The sequence below is a fragment of the Lepisma saccharinum genome, chromosome 2 (assembly GCF_977018435.1).
Source record: "Lepisma saccharinum chromosome 2, izLepSacc3.1, whole genome shotgun sequence".
NCBI classification, from domain to species: domain Eukaryota; kingdom Metazoa; phylum Arthropoda; class Insecta; order Zygentoma; family Lepismatidae; genus Lepisma; species Lepisma saccharinum.
In genome coordinates, this window is record NC_139230.1 from 184,280,560 (window position 1) to 184,302,908 (window position 22,349).

General features: G+C 38.1%; 1 protein-coding gene across 5 annotated transcripts in view; it reads right to left on the reverse strand.

Annotated features, from left to right (window-relative positions):
* LOC145984224 (cAMP-dependent protein kinase catalytic subunit 1) overlaps nucleotides 1-22,349 on the reverse strand; it is a 408,508-nt gene that overhangs the window by 119,532 nt on the left and 266,627 nt on the right. The window contains exon 1 of one of the 5 annotated variants that reach the window (XM_083117790.1): nucleotides 13,238-13,295. The exons of 3 other annotated variants lie outside the window; for them this stretch is intronic. In XM_083117790.1, coding sequence (XP_082973916.1) covers nucleotides 13,238-13,280 — 43 coding nt within the window. In that variant the 5' untranslated portion in view covers nucleotides 13,281-13,295. Of the gene's footprint in view, nucleotides 1-3,222; nucleotides 3,583-13,237; nucleotides 13,296-22,349 lie in introns of those variants that run through there. One more of the 5 variants, XM_083117789.1, reaches the window with a different exon arrangement.

The window sequence follows — 22,349 nt, forward strand, 5'->3', positions numbered from 1 at the left end:
CTCCAGTCCCGATTAGCCTTACTGTGCATAAAGTGGACTTAAAACACCAACTCAAAAAAAAAACTTAGTGTTTGTTGTGCGTGTTATCAACAAACATCATCACGATAAACATAAGAAGGGCGTTACAAAGAATGTTTGTTTGTTTGAGTTGGTGTTCTAAGTCCACGTTATGCACAGTAAGGCTAATCGGTACTGGACCTACAGTTTAGAGTGGGATACGAACCACTATGTACCTCCACCGGGTATCGAACCCGGGACCCCTTGATTGCAAGGCGACGACACTACCACTGCGCCATCGGGGAGGCCAATTTACAAAGAATGTGAAGTAACATCCATGACCAGGCCAGAATTCGAAGCCAGAACATTTAATGACGTGATTGTATGTGGTGCTACAGGAAGGGCAAATAAATATGCATTAAAAAAAAAAAACACTCTTAATCACTTCCCAAAGTAAACTTTTTGCTTGGAAGGTTACATTTATCGACTCCCTAATAATACTTTCAAAGAATTAAAAATTTTCATTAATTTGGTTTAAATGAAACCGGATTAAATATCCTGCATACTGAATATACAGTAACAACTACTCTCTCTTTATGGTGATTGATTTATTTGGTTTATTATAGTTCGCTTTCCTGTCACTTTTCGCTAGCCGCTCAGAGGTGATCATATTATGAAATTGATGAAGGTACACTCACAAAGACCACCCATGCCAGGATAAGAACCCAAGACCCCCTCTCATTATGGTGGTTATTAAAGGATGGAAAACGCGGGAAAGAGCACCTCTAGCAAAACAAAAAGGTTAACCAGAAAAGTTTTCGTAAAATGTGCCCAAGGGCATCCATGGGATTTTTCCGGGGGGGGGGGAGAGGTGGCAAGCAGTATTTTTTTTCCCGCAGGGGGAGTCAAGGCATACTTTCTCCAAAACACTTCTTCAGCTTGAAGTTTTTATTTTGTTCCTGCAATACTTGTAAATTATTTTACTTGTAATTATAGACCTTTATAATAATTAATGCAAACTATATGTGTGAAATATGTAATTTTAGGTTGACGTTCACTTTCTAGGGTAACAAACAACCCCCCCCCCCAACATTAATCGCTAATTTCCATGACAATTGAATTGGGAACTTTCTGAGGACATTCAATTGCAACAGTAAAACACTGCATATCGAGCATTGCATTTTAAACACTATGAAGTACATCTGAATATTAATTCACATTCTTTCATGTAAAAAATAAAAAGCTGCATTACCTACTGGGTGAAATGAAACTGAAGTTTTCCTGTGGAAGTGTATCAACCATATATAATGTCAACATTCTTCCTTCTTTGCACCCTCCCTATCGATACATATCCCGGTATCAATTCTAAAATATGCTAATGTTTATTGAAGAGGAAAAGTAACATTACTTTATCCGCCACAGAAATTTATTCATGAAACCAGAACACCCACAAACAGTCCACAACTACAATTTTGGTAGAAACTTTGATTTTAAGATTTTGCACCCCCCCCCCTTTTTCACAAATCAACAGAAATTAGGTCAAATAATGAAGAGAAAATGTTTGACTAAAATTTCTAAAGTAACATTTGGCTTCTGTGACATAATAGATGTCCGGATGGGGGGCAAGGGGCCATGCCCCCCCCCACCCCCTGGAAAATGAATGTCAACCTAAAACATATATTTCACACACACAATTTTATTTCAGTCACAGTAAATCATGTTAATTATAATAAGGGCATTGTAGGAAAATGATAAATTCAAACAAGTGTTTTTTGAAGGTGCAACATTATTATGGGGGAAAATATGCCTAGTGTACACCCTACGTTTTGAATCATCGAGACAATAAAATATTATGAGTCTTCTCTCCATTGTAACTAATTATCGGGTCCCTTGGCTTGTCGCAGTTATATGGTAAAACCTCATTGTATTTGTATGGTAACTGTCCTAATTTGTGTTGGTGTAGATAATTTAAATGCCAAAATGAATAATATTAGATTGTCTTATCTTAGCAATGAAACAAAGTTTTTCGAAAAATACATGTAACCCACCTCAAGAAACTTTCCAGATAAATTTCTAAAAGTGCAGGAGTGAATCATCATTCTAGATTTGTTACCGTAACACCTCATCGAATTGTATTTTGCTCCGTGGAACGTGGACTAGCATTGGATAGCATTTACTGCTGTAACGCTATTTTTTCTTTACTTCGTCACTCTCCATTTCTCTCGTCTAAAAATAGATCACGAAGACTACAACGGCGCAAGTTTGTAACTCCATATTTCCATTAGGTCAACCAACGAGATTACACATCGTACATAATGTATTTTATTAGCACAAAACTGAACGGCAGCGATGATACGAAGGCGAAAAATACTTCATGACGAAGATATGATAGCCGCCTTATTTTCTATTTATACTTTTCATTCATTTCGTCACCACTCTCTTGCACCCGTGTGATTGGTTACGACAAGAAAAGTGGTAAACAAATAAGCAAAACAATTTTAGAAATAAAAATTGATACCTAATAAAATGTTACAAGGAATGTAATCCGTATAGAAACTAAAAAAATGTCTCGAAATAAATACTAAATAACAGTCGCTTGCCTAATCTGAACATGAATAATATATTGATGGTAACAATTCCACAAGCAAGTAACGAAGGTCCACATTACGATTGGTATGCATGTGCGTTTACGATGACAAATTGTGCCTCAACATACACAAACTTGCAACACAAGAACGAACGCTGTTAACTTGTTCCGGCACTACTCAGGATGAGAGATACGCTTTTGCGCCAGTTTTCATCTGACATGTGTTCTAATTTCATTCGGTCACAATGACGTATTTTGCTTCAACGTGGAAGACGAGACCCCCAGTTCGCAAAATTGGCTGTCCCACTTCCTGAACACATTCAATTGACCTACTGTTTTATCTATTCTTTTCTATGGAATATAAAGATCGATATGACTAAAACGAGTGTAAAACCATTCCTTAATGTTCAAATGTCCAAAATGTAACTGCACTTGACAGAAAGTACAAAAATCATTTATCAGTTTTCTACTTCACATTTAAATTACCCTCTTGTCGTCTGCTGGAGCAAAACCTTGGGCATTTAATCCAGCCGATTCACAAATGACGACTACTGCAGAAATTAATGCGACAACACCTTGTTATTCACGAAATATTTAATGTTATGGCATAGGATAATCAAGTTTATAACAACACTCACCGCTTTCAGCAGAGTCTCCTTTCTTGTTAGTAGTGGTAGCATTTCCCATGATTTTGAAAAGTTCAGGAGCACCAATGGCTAATGAGTTAAATATTATCCCGCACTCCCTACGTACATGAACCACTATCACAGCCTCCTTTTCTGGACAAGACAACGGTTTTGATGTGCGTTATAAAACAGCACTCCAAAACATGTATAGCCAACCCAGCATAGTTTCATCAGCTCCGGGACATTGGCAAGACGTGTAGAAATACAGGCATATGAAATCACAGCAGTACGGTAACTACAAACGTAACGATTGAAGACAAAAGAACAGTGAATTTCCGAAGCAAGATGGCTACCTTCACTGCTGAAACACAACTGAGCACGGAAAGACGACAATTCGTGGTAGCACGTAGTTCGCGAAGCTGCTCACAGATAGCGCCACTATACAGCAGCCTGTTCGATTCGATTTAGTTGGTTTGCAACAATCAATATGCGTCATGGGGGGGTTTTCCTCCCTGTTTTTGGATTGCATAAAGTATAAATTAAAAATTTCATATAAGAAGAATAGCTTTTAAGGCAGAGTTGCATTGTTCGTTCTTCTGTTCTATTATAACCCAGCATATCAATGCAATAACATTTGGCGACCCGCCTGCTGTATCAAATCGTTGCCAGACACTGCATATGCGGCAAAATATAAAATTCACACTCACTTCCGAACTAGTAATGTTTTGATATGTTCATGCATGCAATGAAGTATAGATTTATATTAACGTGTCAATTGACAATTAGATTCTTCAGTAGTATTTTTATTGTCTTTTTGCCAGTTTTTACTTGATTATTCCTCTTCACGATTCATCCCAGAATCAGGAAGGGAGTAAATGGGAGATTTTATGAGAGACGGACACCATTAACTTCACCCCCCGCCCTAGAAAAGCTCTACATGTACAAATATCCTGCAATTATGTTGTTAGGAGTAAAATGTTGCAAGTGAAAATCAACGTGAAATGAAACCTCTACTACAGAACCTAAGTAAGAAGTTAACCACAATACATACCACAGGCAGAGCCACCAATGGTATTCAAATGTTTTAATTAAAAATAATATGAACTGTTCGTTTAATTACAAAATGAAATCATGAAGTGAAAATATTATATTATGTGAAACGTTGTAAATTCACTACAGCGTCAATAAAAAATAATCAAAAGAGTATAATGATACAGAATGTGATTGGATTTAATTAAAAATCTGCACTTTGATAGGTAAAATAATAGTTTAATATTCAACACACCCAGTTTTGTAATTAAATATAATGCACGCTTCACCCTGGCACATCGGAAAGACTAACACTAATTTAGCCTCCAATAATTCTTGGTTTTAACATTCAATATGTTCCGGCTATTACTTTTAGTTAATAATATGAAATTAATTGTTTATTAATTTATATAATCTTTATATTGTGATTACATCGGGCACCTGTACTTCAGACGAAGGAACAAAATTATGAATTCCCAATTTAACTCTATCTTCCGCTTCCCTAGGAAGAAAACGTCGTTGCCTTGTAATCAAGGGGGCCCGGGTTCGATACCCGGTGGAGGCACATAGTGGTTCGGATTCCACTTTAAACTGTAGGTCCAGTCCCGATTAGCCTTACTGTGCACAAAGTGGACTTAAAACACCAAATCAAACCAAACCAAACCTAGGAAGAAGAAGCAGGCCCGTAGCCAGACAGGGGCCAGGGGGGGCTTAGCCCCCCCTGGACCTGCCGTAAGCCCCCCCTGGACCTGCCGTAAGCCCCCCCTGGCACTGCCATCAGCCCCCATTGACATTGGGTAAAACTATTTTGTGTAAATTGTTTCCAGTGAAGAGTGAGAATGTAGACAGCTCACAATTTTAAAGATAAATCCACAGAACATGAACAGCAGCTATTACATTCGCTCACCTTGTTTATGAGCAGAAGTCTAAGTAGTAAGTAGCTGCAAATATTTTGAAGATTTTCTAGACTTTGTAAGTTCTTTCATAAGGGGTCTTCTTTATCTGTACCTTCACTGTCCCTGTTGCGACCTCCCGTTTAGACAGAAATCTGTGACTTTGATGTCGTCATGCAAATTAACTTCGCATCTGCATCAAAGGTCAACAGCTCTCAAGATTTGGGAACGAAGGGGAGTGTCATTGCTTCGGCCGAGCGTGAAATGTACTGTAGGCAATGTGATTGAATATTGTGCGTTCTTTTGTGTGTGATATACATGTCTGTATCATCTGTAGTATTGAGTGTGCAGTGGTCCCCAAAGTGTGCACCGCGGCACCCTGGTGCGACGTGGCTGGGTTTTAGGGTTGCCGCGAAATGTTACATTATTTTCACTGCAATGATTATATTGTTCCAAATATTTGCTCATTTAGTACTTTTTACATGTAAAATGTTTCTGAATTTGAAAACTGTGTATATATTTTTTTAACTAAGGCAAGCAACCTAACCACACTAATTGGGCGTTGCAAGTGCATTCTGACCAGGGCGCCGCGGAAAAATCTTGAAACACTAGGGGCGCCGTGAAACGAAAAAGTTTGGGAACATCTATTGTAAGGGATGATATCAGTTTCACTCAATTAACACTCCAAGAGATGGTTTAAAAGATGTTGAAAAATGTAGTATCTGTATGATATTTATAAATTTTATATAAGTTAATGACACCCCACCACACACACACACACACCCACACACATCTTCATTTAATACTTTTTACCTTTTGAAAAATAGACTTGGGTTACAAAGCCCCCCCCCTTGATAACCTGTGAGCCCCCCCCCCCTAGAGATCAATTCTAGCTACGGGCCTGAGAAGAAGCTATCTAGAATTACGGCTTGTCGGCCTTCGTAGCGGGGTTTGGTTCACACAGCGCGCTACGACGCCAGGGGTCCCGGGTTCGATTCCCGACATGGGTGTTCTTTGAGTGTGTCCATTCATCAATTTCATCAAATCGTCACTTATCCTCGTCTTCGCGATCAGCCAAAAGTGGCAGAACAGTGAAGTAAAATAAATCAAATCAGACAATCAGAATTACGGCTTTTTCTGATCCGGATGCAACCGCCCAGCTGGATTTTTCTATTGGTTCCAATTGAAATTTGAATTAGATTGAATTGGTTTCAATTGAAATGAATCGGATTCTATCGGATGCTTAACACGGCTATCGGAATGTATTGGTTTCAATCGGAATCTCAACTGAATTGGTTAATTGGAAAATCAAGACAATTTCCAATTGGTGAATTGTATCCAATTGTAAGTTTGTATATATTGTAGAATCAATACGTTATAAATTTATTTTGACTCAATAGGTAGTTTAATTCTTGACACCACATTTCCTTTAATTTAGAAGTTCTTGGAAAAACAACATACTTGATCTGAATTTCTTCTGAATTCTAATCCATACTACTGAAGTCAGATTTATCTTAATAAATACATAAGAAGAACTATTTCTTAAGAACCAACTCAACCCTAAAGCAACTAGTAGTTGGAATAAATGTTCACATTAGTTCTTGTTTTTTCAATATTGAATTTCCATGGTTAATTTTAGTGTATGTAATACAATTGGAAAAATGAGCATTCTTTTGATCAACTGAGTGGATCTCGACAGTGTTTTGTTTGTTCATCACCTTCTCAAGTGTTGTGGGTCAGATTCTTTGTTTAACCAAATTTTTTGCTGTTTATGCATGTATAAAGGAAGAAGAACATGTCAATTTATGACTGAAGCAGCATGTTTTTCGATTTTGTATAAGTGTGTTAAACACAATGAAGTTAGAGTTAAAAACGTTCATATATTTGAAAAAGTTTTGTATGTCAAAGTTTTTTCTAAGTTGCAAATTCCACATGCTTTACCAGAGATTTATTTTAGTTGTTTTATATGATTTCTCCATTGCATTTACAGTTGTATAGATAAGAATTTTTCTTAAGCAATTCATTGAAAACAATAAAATACTCCAATAGAAACAATTCATTACAATTGACCAATTGGTTCCAATAGACCAATCGGTTCCGATAGAGTGTCTAAAATCTCATATTGGCTATCGGAACCAATTGGAAAAATTTCCAGCTGGGCGAAGTAGAATTTTCTGAACGAAATTAGTATTAGTGAATAATGAACACACCAGGAGCGTATATTCCAGGCTATCTGCGAAGCCTGAAGCCTAGAAAGTAAATACTGATGAGAAATCTCTTAGAAACTGGGTGAATTTAGTTGATTTGAAAAAAAAGAGAAGATGATGGCGATTCTGAAGTTGGCAACCTGAATTCTTAGGAGTTGGCAACTTGAATTCTTATTAGTTGGCAACTTGAATTCTTATTAGTTGGCAACTTGAATTCTTATTAGTTGGCAACTTGAATTCTTATTAGTTGGCAACTTGAATTCTTAGGAGTTGTCAACCTGAATTCTTAGGAGTTGGCAACTTGAATTCTTATTAGTTGGCAACTTGAATTCTTAGGAGTTGTCAACCTGAATTCTTAGGAGTTGGCAACTTGAATTCTTAGGAGTTGACAACCTGAATTCTTATTAGTTGGCAACTTGAATTCTTATTAGTTGGCAACTTGAATTCTTATTAGTTGGCAACCTGAATTATTAGGAGTTGGCAACCTGAATTCTTATTAGTTGGCAACTTGAATTCTTAGGAGTTGTCAACCTGAATTCTTAGGAGTTGGCAACTTGAATTCTTAGGAGTTGACAACCTGAATTCTTATTAGTTGGCAACTTGAATTCTTATTAGTTGGCAACTTGAATTCTTATTAGTTGGCAACCTGAATTATTAGGAGTTGTCAACCTGAATTCTTAGGAGTTGGCAACTTGAATTCTTATTAGTTGGCAACTTGAATTCTTATTAGTTGGCAACTTGAATTCTTATTAGTTGGCAACCTGAATTATTAGGAGTTGTCAACCTGAATTCTTAGGAGTTGGCAACTTGAATTCTTATTAGTTGGCAACTTGAATTCTTAGGAGTTGTCAACCTGAATTCTTAGGAGTTGGCAACTTGAATTCTTAGGAGTTGACAACCTGAATTCTTATTAGTTGGCAACTTGAATTCTTATTAGTTGGCAACTTGAATTCTTATTAGTTGGCAACCTGAATTATTAGGAGTTGGCAACCTGAATTCTTATTAGTTGGCAACTTGAATTCTTAGGAGTTGTCAACCTGAATTCTTAGGAGTTGGCAACTTGAATTCTTAGGAGTTGACAACCTGAATTCTTATTAGTTGGCAACTTGAATTCTTATTAGTTGGCAACTTGAATTCTTATTAGTTGGCAACCTGAATTATTAGGAGTTGGCAACCTGAATTTTTATAAGTTTGCAACCTGACTACCGTTGCATGGCAACGTGGCTTCCTTGAAAACGTCAAGAATGAGTCTAGTCTTCTCCCTTCCTCCATAGCCTAGGACCAGGTGTCATAGTGAAATAGCCCAGGTCTTAGACTCCGCATACGTCACTGGAACACACCATATTTTTTCGACATCCATTACATTTTCTTTTAAAAGACCTTGTTTTCTATAATTTGGGTTCAACCCTTTCCTAAAGTAACATTACGCCCCAAGATTTAAAAAGAAAATAGTTAAATCACTGATTCTACCAAAGCAGTGATAGGGAACAAACTATTATGCAGCAGGATATAACAGTTAAGAGTGCCAAAAAGGGATATTTCAGTTGTGTCATATCTGACAAGACGATAAAAGTTAAAAGACTAGTTACGTACAGTTATGTAGTTTGACTAGTACAACAAGCAGATAAGAATGCCGATCAAGATGTCAGGAATGAGCTCATCAATATTGATCGATGCAGCGATGTCGGGATGAGTAACATGCTCGGGGTAAGTTGAGTGAATTAATCCCCCTTCTCTTTTGGTGTACCTTTCCTTTTTTTTTTAAAAAAAAAAAAGTCATATACTCCAAACATGATACTAATACAAAAAGTAGTGTTAACACCACCCTTGGATCCATACATCTCTTGCAAAATTCCTGCAACTGTATTCCCTAGTTTTGAGTTTGAGTTTGAATTTAAAATTTTGGGTGCGCTTAGGCTATTTTGCACCCATCACGCTATACGGGGTCCAGCCCCATACCATAAATAAAATAACAATTGCAATGTCGTGTTACTAAAATATTAAAATTTTCTGACTTTCGTTAAAAGCTGAGGATGCAAAGGGGCACTCATAACACATAAGGACAAAATACAGGTCAACACACACAATTATACTGGCCATAGGGCCAGTCGCCAGAGTCTCGTTAGTCTGCAAAAGGCAGTCCAGGGTGTACGTGGAAGTGAGGTTGACGATTGGGTGTACTACGTGGAAGGTCACCCCTTACACCCCAGAAATTCCCTAGTTGATTGGTCAGCGTATCGCCCTAAGAAGCCTGAGATTCCATGTTCGAAACCTGCTCAAGGCATGGATGTATCGCTGTGTTTGTCTCATCACCCATTTTATTAATCATTCTCATTGTCGCAATAAAGCTATGAGGTAGAAACGCTACGTAAAATAACTGGAATAGAAAGTAGTACAAAATGCCTGGGTACTGCAAATATCAACAATGGGCGAGTAATTGATGCGTTGTTGTCAATTGTAAAGTAATATAAACATTTTATAAATCGGAGTGCGTTCAGAAGCTCTGCCTTCAAATATATAATATATCTATATCTTGAGGAATTCGAGGAACCTTGCCCTTAATGTCACTATTTTCATTACGTTGCAAGGTTGCATTGACGACCGATTCTTGTTAATTATGTGACAATGTATAGCGGAATAGCTACAATTGCAATAGCAGGCAATTGTCTCATTGCTATTATCATTCTCTTGGTGTGTAAAAGGTGGCCCTTTCTAAAGACACGCAAATGTCAACCTCCCATCAGTGTAGTTCACCCAAGACTGCATTTTGCAGACTAGCAAGGCTCTGGCGCCTGGACTCACAGCCAATATAATTCTCTGTGGGGTTCGCGTTATGTTTGTAATTGTTCCTAATCTTCGTACTTAGCCAAAAGTGGCAAGAACCGAATTAATTAAATCAAATAAATCAACCACCATCCTATTTTCTCTTGGAAATGTCCTCTAGAGTGATTTATCCACACACCCCAATACTTCTCTAACATTTCTCCCCTCAATATAACAAATTCCCAATTTATACTAATTTTGGGGGTGGCCCTTAAACGCAAGATCACTCACTCCCCTCTTGTACTCTACTTCATCGATTCTATACTTAAAGTTCCCGAACTTCGCATTCCATAGATGAAAGCGAAAGAACATGATGATGCACAATTTGCCTTAATACATTCGCCACCAGCTGTTTCCGCAGTGGTTAGCACAACATGCTACGACGCCATGAGTCCCACGTTCGAATTCCGGCCTGGACATGGGTCTTCTTTGTGAGTGTCCATCAATTTCATCATATCATTACGCATCCTCGGAGTGAAAGAAATAAAGGAGATAGAAAAGAATGATGGAAAGAAAAATGGAAGGAATGAAAGAAAGACGGAAAGAAAAAAGAAAGAAAGAAGAAATAAGAATAAAGGAAAGAAAAATAGAAGGAAGGAATGAAGAAAGACTGAAAGTAAAAAAGAAAGAATGAAGGAAAGAAAAATAGAAGGAATGAAAGAAAGACGGAAAGAAAAAAGAAAGAAAGAAGAAATAAGAATAAAAGAAAGAAAAATAGAACGATGAAGAAAGACGGAAAGTAAAAAAGAAAGAATGAAGGAAAGAAAAATAGAAGGAATGAATTAAGAAAGACGGAAAGAAAAAAGAAAGAATGAAGGAAAGAAAAACAGAAGGAATGAAAGAAAGACGGAAAGAAAAGAAAGAAAGAAGAAAGAAGAATAAAGGAAAGAAAAATAGAAGGAAGGGATGAAGAAAGACGGAAAGTAAAAAAAAGAATGAAGGAAAGAAAAATAGAAGGAATGAAAGAAAGACGGAAGAAAGAGAGAAGAAATAAGAATAAAAGAAAGAAAAATAGAACGATGAAGAAAGACGGAAAGTAAAAAAGAAAGAATGAAGGAAAGAAAAACAGAAGGAATGAAAGAAAGACGGATAGAAAAAGAAAGAAAGAAGAAATAAGAATAAAGGAAATAAAAATAGAAGGAAGGAATGAAGAAAGACGGAAAGAAAAAAAGAAAGAATGAAGGAAAGAAAAATAGAAGGAAGGAATTAAAGAAAGACGGAAACAAAGAAGGAAGGAAGGAAAAAAAGAAAGAAAAAAGGAAGGAGAGAAAGACAGAAGAAATGAAATCATTATTTCCTTCTTCCATGCATTAATTTCTTCTTTCTCTCTTTCTTTAAACCAATCAATCAAGCAAAGCCGCCAACTGTTAGATAATAGAACGTCCAATGCGTGTGCTAACATTACGCACAACACATATTCACATTTTCTTTCAAATATATTAATTTTCCTACTCCGACAGCCTCCGTCTAGAATATGGGATAATAATCTTGGGTTCCTGGTGGGTGTGTTTGAGTTCCGGTGGTGGCACAATTTGGCGCATTGAACACTGATTCCTATTCCACTTTAAACTGTAGGTTCAGTCCCTATTAGCCTACCTGTGCATAAAATGGACTTGAACTCAAACAGAAGTGCAATATCTTATGCCCCACATCACACACACGGATTGAAAGTTTGTCGCACTCAGTCTATTTTCAAAATAAGTAAAAATGTCACTGAACACGTTGCTGTGACGTTTAATAAACACACACATACACGCACATTATCAGGGATCAAATGCTGATAACTAAAGCAAAGATTAACGTGTGATGCATTTGTCCTTGTTACATAAGATTATTAAAGACGAAGGGCGAAAATCTATTTGAAGATTAAGATTTTTAAGATCACCATTTTTATTTATTTTTGCAACGTGGGGAAGCTCGGCTGAGCTCTTCACATAAAACTGTAGGTCCGCTCCCTATCGAGTCTGATCATCTTTTGAGTAAGTGTCCTCGGATTCGAATCGTGAGCATTGTAGGAAGTGTGTGCTTTTATTGATTTACACCACCTTGTCCTACGTAGTGGTTAGCGTAACTTGTTAAACCACTTTTATGTCTTTGCTCCTATTCTCACAACTAATTTTATTGTCACCGTTTCGGTGGCCGAAAGCGTGCAGTGCAGGGCTCATGATTTCACCAGAGGAGAACTGGGTTCGAGTCCCGGTTCGGGCATGTGTGTTCCTTCATCAAATTTATCAAATCGTCATTCATAGGTGGAAAATATAGAAATATTCATAATCGGTGCAAAGAAAAATAAAATTTTAAAAAAATGCAAAGAAACGCTAAACTCAACTTTTAAATTGGGTTTTTGACACCCAAATGTCAACCTCCCTTCCAGAGGTTGTACACCCTGGACTGCATTTGGCAGACTAGCGAGGCTCTGGCGTCTGGACTAACAGCCAGTATAATCCTCTGTAAGGCTCATGTTGTATCGTTCATGTATATTTTTGCGATTGTCCCATCATCACCACGATTCATCCTCATCTTCGCGATTAGCCAAAACTGGCAGAAAAGCGAAGTAAAATCAATCAATCAATCAATAAACCAACTTTTAAGTTTCATAGGGTTCATTGTATCGAAAACAAAATAAAATATTATGGTTACCATTGGGTTGAAAAATATTAGCTTGTTTTATGTATACATTACGCTGCGCCGGCTAACTGGCTAAACGAGCCGAGTGGTTCACTTGCAACCTCGCCACCGTACGTCCCGGATTCGATTCCTGCCTGGGATCTCTGTACATTCATGAAATTCATCTAATCATTATTCACTCTCATCATCTCTATTAGCCAAGTGACTTTGATAAACCTAAAACAGTTTCAATGCGAATGAGTTTCGTGCAAAAATGGGAACATAGAAATTTGCACCACAAAAAACTTACCCTCGAAATAAGAAATAATAAGTACGCCAATGCTCATAATAGGTAATTAAACTAAATATCAGTGCACGTTTGGAACAATTTATTTGTTCCATTACATCCTGTATACCAGTACAGGATATATTGACTAAGAAGTGCTTATAAAGCACAGTCTTACCTACATTTAGAATGCACATCCGGAGTCTTTCTGATGATTTGTTTCATAACTGAAAATTGTATTACACGATCCTTTCAATTTATATTAACAGCACACTATTCACTTTACACTTCAATGCACAATAACACTGTTCTTTACTGAGGACAAAACGAAACTGAGTCAATTATCAATGTTTTTCTTATGGAGGAGGAGGTGGGGTTGTAGATTATGGTGTATGTGGTTTTCTGGCTGATAATCTAACTCACACAGCTTATCAGGTGGATTCCGGAGTTTGGCATTTACTTCCTTTAAATTTTCCTCCTTGTGTTCTGTTTATCAAGAAACTAACTCCACAGTTCATTTAGATAAAAGATAAAAACAACTAACTGTCCCCGAAGTGTCCAGTATAACTGTAAAGTGAAGTTGAGGTTCCGTAAAAGAATGGTACTTCTTTTGGGTACTCATCCAGTTATGCCTTTTAATTGTTGTCATTGAGTTACTGATAAGTTTATGCCCAAATCCACATGTAACATTGAATTTTAAACCGAGAAACGTAATTTATTTGGTGTAATTATAAACGTACGGTTTAGAAATTTCACTTCTTCGCTATTCATATTTAGTTAGTTAGTTAAAATCACTGAAAAGTTGGAGTTCAGTTTACTGTATAATCATGTTGAACTAATCTGAATGTGGCATATGTACAGTTTATTTGTTATAGATTATTAGCAAACTGACTAATGAGCATAATTCAGATAGCAAGAAATTAGCATTTTATATAAATTCCATCATACAAAATATTTTCTTGCAGTTCCCAAATCGAAATAACTAATGCCTCATATATTCTTATTTAGCCTATATTTTACTTGAATACATATTCATATTTATGATTCCAAAATAGGGATAGGCCACTATGATGCCAGTTGTTGTAGAACTTGATATTTTCTTCAATCCATGAAATCTTATCCTCGTATCAGCAGTAATTGCTGAAGAATCAAAATATCGAATGGTTCGACTTTGTTGTCGAAAGGACTATTGGGAAATATTTTTGTAAAAAAAAAAATTATAAAAAACATTTTGTAAGATTTGTGGTACATCGAATTACAAGTTTGTATCTTCACTTGCTTCAGCTTCATGGATATTCATTTTAGATATTGTTGGCTTCATATCGTTTGCCATAGACGGACAGACACTTCGATCCGTTATATAGAGCTATGATTGTAATGTGTATGTTTTTCAATCTACCAAATTTTATTCCCATAAAGTAAATAGAGCCCAGATTCCTAAGCACTATAAACTTCCTAAATAGGTTGATAAAAAGGCACTTAAATTTTGTGAAAAAAAACCGATAGTGGGCACTAAAAGTAAAAAACAAAAATATAATAACCATCAACTTGTAATATTGTGATAATGAAAAGCCTTAAATCAGAATCTCACACCAAAATTTCATACTTCAAAAACAATAGCTAATAATCGTAATTTTGTAATATAGCAGAATATTGCATAATATTTGCATTATCAGAAACAGTATTATATATTTATACATTAGATATTGGATTCCAATATAGAAGAGCTTTGAAAATTTAAAAACTTCCTTAGATAACAGAAGAGTTGTGGTATATACAGCTTCAAGTTACTATGCAGTAATGAAATATTTTCCCTTTTGTCGCTGAAAAATATGTTTACATTCAGGGGAAAATCCTGTCGACTTCGCAGTAAGCTATTAGGACATATTTCAATTAGAAAAAATCTAAGCTATTCTCATATTTATTCCAAAAACTTTCACATTACCGTATATCTTTAATTTACCCCTAGGAAAACCTAAACAAGCACCAAATCACACTTTTCCCTCGTTTAAAGAATTTTAGACACTTATAGGCACACATAATAAACATAGTAACTATATTTGAGTTTTTGTTTTTAATCCACTTTATGCACAGATAGGCTAATCGGGACTGGGCCAACAGTTTAAAGTGGAATCCGAACCACTACATGCCTTCACCGGGTATCGAACCCGGTATCCTTTGATTACAAGGCAAATACGTTTTAGGCAATATAGAACGTACATACAATGATTGTTGTACCCTGAAATATACTTCTGTACTGAAAGTTTACGAATCTGTGAACAGGACAAAGTAAACATTGGGGGCAAAATTCAAACTCTACTAATAAATTAAGTGTACTGATGAATCTGCAAAAACCAAGAAATTTAGAGAACAATGAGACATGTGGCACTCAAACGCTAGTAAAGACTTTTCAAGTAGCGTGTTACTTAAGCAGTAAATACCAAAACTATAAATTCTTCAAGAAATGACAGATTGGTAATCTAGAAACTCTTCTCGCTGAACATGTCTATAATTATCCAAAATGCAAGGATGAATGAAATGAATGAACAAAATGAATTTATTGGCTTGAAGGCACAACTTCCTAATCACATCTGCAGTTTGTGGTGACAGAAGAGATAAAGACAAAACTTTCAACAGCATTAATATGTTATTGTTATCTTATAGATAATCCATACTGAAATATTATTGCCTGTCACATTTAATCCTTGTTAAGAGATAAGACCTTTAGTGTGCGTTGAGCACTTGACAGTTGTACAGATAACGCCCTTGGTGCTAGAGAGCGTTGAGCGATCACTCGCGATCTTGTCACAGAATATTCTGGGTTCGAATCCCGGTGTGGGCATGTGAGTTTCTTTAAAAATACAAATTATTATTGTTTCTAACTATTTGACTTTCTGACGGTCACTCTTTATCTACTTTGACAAACAAATTCATTTGAAGGAAAAGTCAGTGCCAAAGTAAAATAAACCAAATCAATGAATCAATCAATAAATCAGAGATCTTCCCTCCCGTTTGTTGGCCTTTGTGTATTTGTATTTTTGGTATTTTACGACGCTTTTCTGCAATTTCTGGCCAATCGCGGCGATGAATTAACTAGATGAAATTGATAAAGGGACACTCACAAATAACACCCATCCCCATATCGGGAAATCACACGTCCTTGGTTAGAAAGCCAAGTAACTCATACAAGATTTGTCATTTTATGAATTTCATCAGGTCATCGTTCGTCATTATGGACGTGGTTGGTGGAATTAAAGTGACATAATATATTAAAATAAAACAAATACATTTCCTTTCACATTTCATTGTTATTTGACAACAGTTGTCTTAAAAATCACTTTGAGCCTTCCATACTTTACAGCACACGTTTTAAGGATTGTTCATTATTTCGTACGGTTATCCATAGTGACCGAATAACTTACTTCCTAGTTCCAATTATCATTGTATTAATATGTTGTTGCCTAACGTGAGTCGCGGGTACGATTCCTGGACGAATGATCTCGGGTAGGAATTTTCCTGTCCTTGTCCCCTCATTCGAGACTTGGGAAGGGGGAGGGGTGGTTGGAGGTGAATGTCGTGGGAGCTCTGTGTCGACCACGCCACATCCGGTGCGGCGGAGGTGGAGAATGTGTGGAAACGGACTCGTATTTGGGAGGTCACGTTTTCAAATCCTTACTGGGTTTCTTCAGACAGTCGAAGGAAATGCTGTGATGGTACCTCAACGAAGGCCAAGGAAGTGGAAACGCACAGTGCCTTATTGCTTTCCTTCGCTCGTACGCTCACCAGTCAGTTACGGTTAACCTGGTGGTACAACAGGTTACGTTAATTGACTCAGTCAACCAACGAGATCTATGTATACTTGCGAAGTGTCGCTGGTTGAGAGAGTTGAGCGGTAGTCTCAGAACCTCCGCATAAGAGTTCTGAGTTCGAATCATGGCCTGCGTGTTCGGTTTCGAGTGCCCCTTTCCTCCCAGATGGCGCAGTGGTAGCGTCGTCGCCTTGTAATCAAGGGGTCTCGGGTTTGATACCCGATGGAGGAACATAGTGGTTCGGATCCCACTTGAAACTGTAGGTCCAGTCCCGATTAGCCTTACTGTGCATAAAGTGCACTTAAACACCAACTCAATCAATCAGTCGAGTGGCCCTTCATCAATTTCATCGAATCACCATCATCGCGTTTAGCTTAAAAGTTATAAAATCCACACATTTAAAAAATACAGAAAATATACGAAATTTGTAATTAACACATTGACCATAATTTCCGTTATACTCTGTGTTTCGCATGTCAGGAATTGAATTATTGTTTTAAGTCCACTTTATGAACAAAAAGGCTAATCGGGACTGGAACTACAGTTTAAAATGTTATCCGAACAACTGTGTGATGTGCCTCCACCGGGTATCGAACCCGGGACCCGTTGTTTTTAAGGCGATGACCTTACCACCTCGCAATCAGAGAGGTTCTCGCAATCATATTCCGGTACCATGCCGCTGCAGTAAAAAAGGACCAAGAATTTTCGCGACATTCTGAAGAGGTGACAAATCTCGTGGATGCAGCGATTACTTACGAAACTACAACGAAAAGCTGATTGAATTGTGGGAGAAAACCGTAACGCCTGATATATTTCCGAAGAGAAAATGTCCTCTCGTAAGTTTTCCTTTTGATCGATATCTATCAATTATCAGAAACTCGACGGCGAAGTTGTTTACTCACTTCCAGAGCGAGCAAATTGACGGAGACTCGAGGAAATTCGCAAACTTCCAAGCTCCGAGGCGAGGATGGATCACAGTTCCCAAGTGTTGCCAACCACTTATAAGTAAATCCATTTCAGACCGGAGAGCATATAAATTATCACCACATCCAAGGCCGCCTGCAGGACTTTTTCTTGGTGAGGGCAGAGTAAGATTTCACATCTTACCGTTCAGTCATGTAAAATTATATTCTCTCTTTTATTATTGTTGTTATTTTTATAATTATTCTTTCAAAAATCATAAAATTGAAATTGGATTGCAACTGCTTGGCGTTGATGATAAGTTCAGACTTGATTCCACTACTTAAATAAAAACTGGATTCACCTTGCTTTTTTTCCATAAATATCTATCAATTTGTTGATGAATAATTCTTTGTCTTTTTGTACTTTTTACGCTATTTTACTGTTAATTAATAAATGTCTGAAATTTCTTAAAATCAACAGTTGTGCAAAAACAATCACTTGAGGGAGAAATAGTGTGTAAAATTTCAAGATTTTCACTGTATCGGGAATTTCGAAAATTTCCCGACCTGGTAGGGATTTTATTCAGTCCTGAATGTTGGGGTTATAGATTTCGCTTCCCAATCCCGCGCCGATCAAATTTTGTTCTTCCCGCACACCCCTAGTTACGGCAGTCAACATTAGTTTAATGTCTGGTGAAAACGTTCTCTAGTTATTTTGTTGTACATGGCAGTTAATTTCTGGAACTTAGAGCGTATAAATCACAGAAAGCAATATAATTTGTAATAAAATATCGCTAAAATTTCACCATGCGAATTACATGAAAGCTTTCCAGTGCTGGGCCTCCCCGATGGGGCAGTGGTAGCATCGTCGCCTTGTAATCAAGGGGTCCCGGGTTCGGTACCCGGTGGAGGCACAAGTGGTTCGGATCCCACTTTAAACTGTAGGTCCAATCCCGATTAGCCTTACTGTGCATAAAGTGGACTTAAAACAACATATCAATCAATCAATCTTTCCAATGCTCCGCCCCCCCCCCCTCCCTGCGGGCGACCTTGACCAGATCACCAAATGGTTGGAAATACTTTGGTCTTGAAAATAGTAGGGCAAAACCAGTTCTTACTAATCCTGTCGTGCCAACACCTTCTTATAAAAAGGCATGTGTTTTGTTTAGAGGCAACGTCAACATTCGTAGGTGGTCATGGATTGTAACTCGATATCAGAATCGCAGTTGCAACTGCGCGTTGAATAAGAGGAAAACTGGCATAGTTTGAAGATAGTATTCTTTGTGTATGTGTGTGTGTGGATAGAAGAAATAATTGCAATATATTTATATTGTGTGCACGTAAGCCCCAGACCAAAAAATCGTTGGAAATACTTTGATAGTGGAAATGGTAGGGAATTGTTATCCAAGGCCTACCAATGATAACGTGTAAGTAAACAGAGACAAAACGACAAAACGTGTATAGTTACTATATAAAGAATACATTTTTATGTATAGTCAACGGAGACGGAGGGCATTAGTATATTAAAGAAAGGCAAAATTAAGTTAGTTTTAAGCACACTTCATGCACAGACAGATCTGAATTGATTTATTTGCTTTATTTTACTTCGCTTCTTGTGCCACTTTTGGCTACTTTGCGAAGATGGGGATGAGTGACGACATGATGAAATTGATGAATGGACACTCACAAACATCCATGCCCAGGCCGGGATTCGAACCCGGGACCCCTGGCGTCGTAGCGCGATGTGTTAACCACTCCGTTACGGGGCCGCTGCCAGATCTTGACTGGTTCTTTTTAAAGTATGATCTGAACCACTGACATGACACCGGCCCGGGAATCGAACCCAGGAAATCAAAGCAAGAGGGCGGTTAGTTAGTGGCGTGCCCATGGTTTTCGAAGGGGGTGGTACGTATACTTTTTTAGTAATCAGTCCTCATTTTGATATCTTTTCCTGCCTTTGACGTTCATTTGTTAGGACCCCCACAAACCCCCCTTGGGAACGCCAATGGTCAGTAGCGTAACCAAGGGGGGGGGGGTTGGTGAGGGTCATCTCTCTTCTTTGGCTCGGTATTCCTAAAAAAAAAACGTCAAATGAAGGAAAACATGGCAAAAGGATGGCTGACTGCTACGAGTAACCCCTCCCTTTCAAAAATTATGGGCACGCCACTGTCAATGGTATTAGTAAAGGAAAGAATGGAGGCGATGACTTAAAAAAGTTTGGGAATCCGTGATGTATGAGATAGAATGTAGAGAGAGCAAAAATATTTTCCAGAATTAATTTATCTTCGAAAGTCTTTGCATCTGATATTTCCATAGAATGCAGTCTAAGGTATCAGGGGTTTATTCAGATTTTTCCATCGGGGAGGTGTAAGTTCGTATTTAGGGGATGTAAGTATAAATTTTTGAGCCAAAATGGTCATTTGTTCATTTTCCACCTTGGTGAAAAATTGTAGGTGGGTGTTGAGGACATTTTGGGGGAGATGGTATTACAGGGTGGTTGGGATGTGTGCAGATAAATCACTGCGGGATACACTACGTGGAAGTGAGTATGACTTTTGAGTGCAGCATCTTACACCCCGGGGTAAAAAGGGGAGGAAGGAACATTTAGTCTACTAATACTTCCACTATTGGCCGTGCAAAAGACTCACTACACTTCACGTTAACTTTTTTAATAAGTATTGTATCTAAACTTTATCTAGCCACGGGCGTCGTTAGCGGGGGACAGTGGGAACACCAGATCTTTATTTCGGTGAGGCTCATCCCTTATCAGCAGCCGCCATCGAAGGGCGAAAAAGTGTGGAGGGCACTGACGTACGCGGAAGGGGCTTCCCGAAATTTTTCGAAAATAAAAATTTGCAAATGAAACATTAAAGAACTCTGGAAATAACAAAGTGTACCCCTATTTCAATTTTTGTCTTTGAACGACCTTTAAGACGAAGGTTGAAAATGGTAATTATGTAATATTAAAAGTGTATCCCGGCCCCTCTAGAACGCAGCTTAATTTAACAATTCGAGCCCCCTCCGAAAAATCCTACGTACGCCAGTGGTGGTGGTGGGGCGTAGATGTTTGTGAATTCAATGCTTAGAACCGTTATAAATAATAAATATGTTCTGTGTACGCAGAATTTCATTTCGGAGGGGATTCAAAGCGGCAGATTTATAAACCAACGGAACATTTGTAGAATTTCGGAGGGCTTTAGCCCCCGCAGACCCCCTGGCTACGTGTGCCTGGGGGACGCGGTCAATAATTTAGAAACTTACCGAAGAGGGCTTACTCCCTCCACTAACCCTCCCCCCCCCCTCTCCTTGGGCAGCCACTGACGACCTTTCGAACTTTACGTCAACACCAAGCAAACCGTCTCAATTACCCCACTACTTCGTGTAGTGCTGCACCCAGCGGATACAACACGAATTCCACATCACGCTACAACTAGCGCCTCTAGTGGCGAAAGCACGAACTTGATATCGTGCCTTCACTCTCGCGAATCGGGTGGGCGGAGAGATCCCTTCGACCATCAGAAAGTACGTAGGCATGTTGCCTAGCACTCGATTTCATGTAGGATCAGCAAAATTTAGTGACGTCAGTGGATTATTTAGGACACCAGTCGCACGTTTAAAGTCCTCGGATTCTTGCTCATTTTTCAAAGAAGTCTCCGCTAGGGGGAGCTGACGTAAATTTAACGCTAGGAGTAAATTTACGGTTAGTAACGCATGTTCAGTTTTATGTGACTCAAATGGGTCCATTTAAACAAGTCGCATTTGCTTTCAAAGATAATTTTCTCACATGCTCACGCTAGGGGACTCGGGTTCGAATCCTGGCATGAGTATTTGTGATTGTTCCTTCATCAATTTCATCATCTCGTCGCGATTAGCTAAAAGTGGCAGAAAAGTGACGATAAATAAAACTAACCTGTGATGGACGGTGTTCAGTGTTCGATTCATGACCTCGCCACAGAAGGTTTCCGAGTCAAGTCTTGGCCTAGCCATGACGTTTCTTTGTGAATCATCCTTAATTACTTTCATCCTCATCGTCGCGATTAGCCAAAAGTGCAAGAAAGTGACGCAAAATAAGAAAAACGGTACTGCCAGGGTGAGCAAGATGGTGTTCGACCATTCTTGAGACTCCATTAAAACGCAATGGAGAAATTAAACATCAGAAAACCTTAACACATCTTTTCTCGAAAGTAATGCACACTGGTATATCATTAACAGAAAAAAAAATGTACAGAACTGTCTGTGTATTAATAATATTCTTAGATATTTTATGCTGTTGCAGAAATAGTTTTCACGTATTTATAAGAAATGAAGTTATGGAGCTCCCACTTAGCCGAATGTTCTCGGATTTGAATCCAGTTGGAAGATCCAAATTTTAGTTGTTGCCCCACCGGCCTCTTGGCGGAGTGCTAGCACAGCGCGCTACCACACCATGGGACCCGGCTTCGAATTCCGGCATGAGTGTTCCTTGTGAGTGTCTCTTCATCAATTTCATCATATCATCACTCATCCTCATCTTCGCGATTAGCCAAAAGTGGCAGAAAAGCAAAGTAAAATCAAATCAATCAATCAATCAATCAATCAACCCC